We start from the raw sequence: 2,970 nt of genomic DNA on the forward strand, positions 1-2,970 counted from the left end.
AGCAGGGGCCCTCGCAGCAGCCCGAGCAGCAGCCCGAGCAGCAGCCCGAGCAGCAGCCCGAGCAGCAGCCCGAGCAGCAGCCCGAGCAGCAGCCCGAGCAGCAGCCCGAGCAGCAGCCCTCACAGCAGCAGCAGCCCGAGCAGGGGCCCTCGCAGCAGCCCTCGCAGCAGCCCTCGCAGCAGCCCTCGCAGCAGCCCTCGCAGCAGCCCGAGCAGCAGCCCGAGCAGCAGCCCGAGCAGCAGCCCGAGCAGCAGCCCGAGCAGCAGTCCGAGCAGCAGCCCGCACAGCAGCCCGAGCAGCGGCCCGCGCAGCAGCCCACCATCTGTGCCTCCGCCTCTGCCTCTGCCTCCGCCGCCCCCACCTCCGCTGCCGACGCCCCTGCCTCTGCCGTCTCTGTCCCCCGCTGCCGCCACTGCTCCTCCTGCGAGGCACCGCCGTTCCGTTGTTCTCTTTGTTGTCCCGGTATCAGCCTCTCTGAGAGCATCCGGGACGACTCCACCCTTCATTCTTGCGGCGCTGCCGCGAGCTGCGCTGGGGGCTACGTCGCGTGCGGCGCTGCTGGCGGCTGCGCTGCTTCCGTTGCGGGCGGCGCGAATGGCAACCCTCTCCTTCCCACCGCCGCCGCCACCCTCTCCCCCCTCCATCCCCCCCGGCCGCCTCTCACCGCCGCCGCCATCCCCCCCTTTCCTCTCCCCTTTCCTCTCCCCTTTCCTCCCCCCTTTCCTCCCTCCACCCCCCTCGCCTCCCCGCCGCCTTCACCTCCCTCCCCGCCGACCCGCCCCGAGTCGCCTCACAGCCAGCACGGTGGCTGGCCGACGCCCAGAGAGCCGTGCTCCCCTCGGCCGGGCGGCGCGGCCGGCGGTACCGCGCGCGTCGGGGCGAGCGGCGAGCCCCTCCTCTACCGCATTCCGAGAAGGGAGGGCGTGGTCGAGTACATGGACGCGACGAGAACGCAGGAACTCGCGGCCGAGGAGGAGGCCGAGCGGCAGCGCAAACGGGCGCGAGAGAAGGAGGCATGGCGCGCGCAGCGCGAGCGCAGCGCCAAGAAGACGGCAGCGCTGCAGGGGCACGACGAGGCATGGGGACGCGCGAGGGTGGCCCATGTCGGGCGCGCGCACTCGGTGGCTGGCGCGCTCGACGCGCACATCGAGCGGCACTGGCGGCCAAGCGGCGGCGCGTTTGCCTACTACCCCGAGGGCCTCCTCCGCATTCCCGAGCGCTTCGTGGCGGTCCACGTGAGCCGGGTGATTCCCCTCCTAGTCCACTGCGTCGAGGCGGAGTTCGACTACGCTTATGCCACGACCGCTTTCTGCGACGAGTTCCTCGGCGAGGGGAGGTACGCCCGGCGGGTCGCCCAGCTGCCAGCGGCGCCGCCGTCGCTGCCGCTGCTCGAACGCCTCAGCAGCGCGGTGGAAGACATGGAGCGCCACCTGCCGCGAGGCCCTCGGCTCGCCAGATACGCGACGGACGAGGAAGGCCGACGGGTGGGGCGCGCCGGGGGGCCGTCCGGCGCGACCTACCCCAGGTTCGAGAAGACGTTCAAGGCCTTCGACGAGGCGCTGTGCGCGGCGGCGACGCATCTCTACAAAGCGGGCGTGACTGATCCCTTCGAGAACCTGGAGTTCTGGCGCGTCATCAAGACTGGCGCGCTGCGGGTCGTCCTCGAGAAGCGCGCGACGGCGGAGGGGGGGTGGGAGCTCTCGGGCGCCAGGCGCAAATCGGGCCCGGATGCGTTCCGTTCGGGGAACAGGGTCATGCGCCGCCAGGAGCCCAGCACCGACGGCGGCATCAGCCGTCGGTACTCCGGGCCGCTGCCGCCACCGCCGCCGCCGCCGCCGCCGCTGCCGCCACCGCCGCCGCCGCCGCAATCGGCGCAAGGGGAGCCGCGTCCCCTGTCCCCGTCTGTGGGGCGTGTCCAGCCGAGCGGGGTGCGTTTTTCCGAAACAGGCGGCAGTGCATATGGGGGTGTAAAGGAGCCACCCGGAAGCTGCTCGCTCCCACGATTGGGAGGCGAGCTCCAGCCACCGCCGTCGACCCTGCCCTCGCCGCCCGAGCCTGCCACCCAGGTGCCGGCCTACCCGCCGCCAACGGGACCAGCTCACGGGAGGCGGTTCTCCTCCGACGAGGACGGGGACGGTCCCTTCGAGGCCGCGGCCGAAGGCGTCGCCTCCGCCAAGACCGCCCTCCGCGCCTGCCTCCTTCAGCACGAGGCGCAGGCCTCCGCGCTCGACGACCACTGGCAGCTCTGCTGCGGCGTGTCTGCGGAGGACGGCGCCGTGCGGCTGGCCGACGCCCTCGCCGGAGAGATGCCTGGCAGCGCGGAGGCCTTCGCCAAGGAGGACGAGCGCTTCTTCGGCCCGCCGACACGCGACGCCATGGCCTTCGCTGGGGGCGTCCGCGCGCAACTGCGGAGCTCGTGGCCCAAGGAGACGCTCCCCGATAACGAGGCGCGCGTGCTGCAGTGGGAGGCGACTTACGAGTCGGAGGCCACTGGGCGGCGCGAGCGGAACGGGGTCTGCTCGCGGAGCTTCCCGCTACTAGCCCGCGCTCTGGAGGACAAACACAACCCGCCCCTTGGCTGCGAGGACTGCCAATGGAGGGCGGCGGACCTAGACGCGACCGGCGACTGCATGATTGCCGCGTGCGCATGGCAGCTCCGCAAGCTGCTACCAGAGAGCGTCCTGGTCTCGCACGGGCTGCTGACCATGCGCCAGGCCTGGGACGCCAAGCGAGCCAGCGACAGGCTGCGCAGGGCGGTGGCCGACCACCTCCAGAAGCCAGGAGTGCTGAGTCGGCAACCCCGCCAGCCTTTCGCCCCGCCCGGCCAGGGGGACCCCACGACGGTGCGGAAGCTGCTGCTGTCGGTGCACAGAGCCGGCTTCTCACCGGGTGCGCCTATGGACGACACGCGCGACCTCAGCGATTTCATCCTCGGGGTCCGGACCAACGCGTGGGGATGCGATGGATTTC

General features: G+C 72.4%; 1 protein-coding gene across 1 annotated transcript; it reads left to right on the forward strand.

Annotated features, from left to right (window-relative positions):
* Positions 1 to 935: 935 nt before the first annotated feature.
* EMIHUDRAFT_250891 (hypothetical protein) lies at positions 936 to 2,936 on the forward strand (the record flags this gene model as incomplete). Its single annotated transcript, XM_005793477.1, has 4 exons — positions 936 to 1,409; positions 1,536 to 1,798; positions 2,108 to 2,756; positions 2,829 to 2,936. Coding segments are annotated over 4 exons (1,494 nt in total), but the record flags the coding sequence as incomplete, so codon positions are not given.
* Positions 2,937 to 2,970: the final 34 nt, after the last annotated feature.

This window comes from Emiliania huxleyi (assembly GCF_000372725.1).
Source record: "Emiliania huxleyi CCMP1516 unplaced genomic scaffold EMIHUscaffold_1001, whole genome shotgun sequence".
Taxonomy (NCBI): domain Eukaryota; phylum Haptophyta; order Isochrysidales; family Noelaerhabdaceae; genus Emiliania; species Emiliania huxleyi.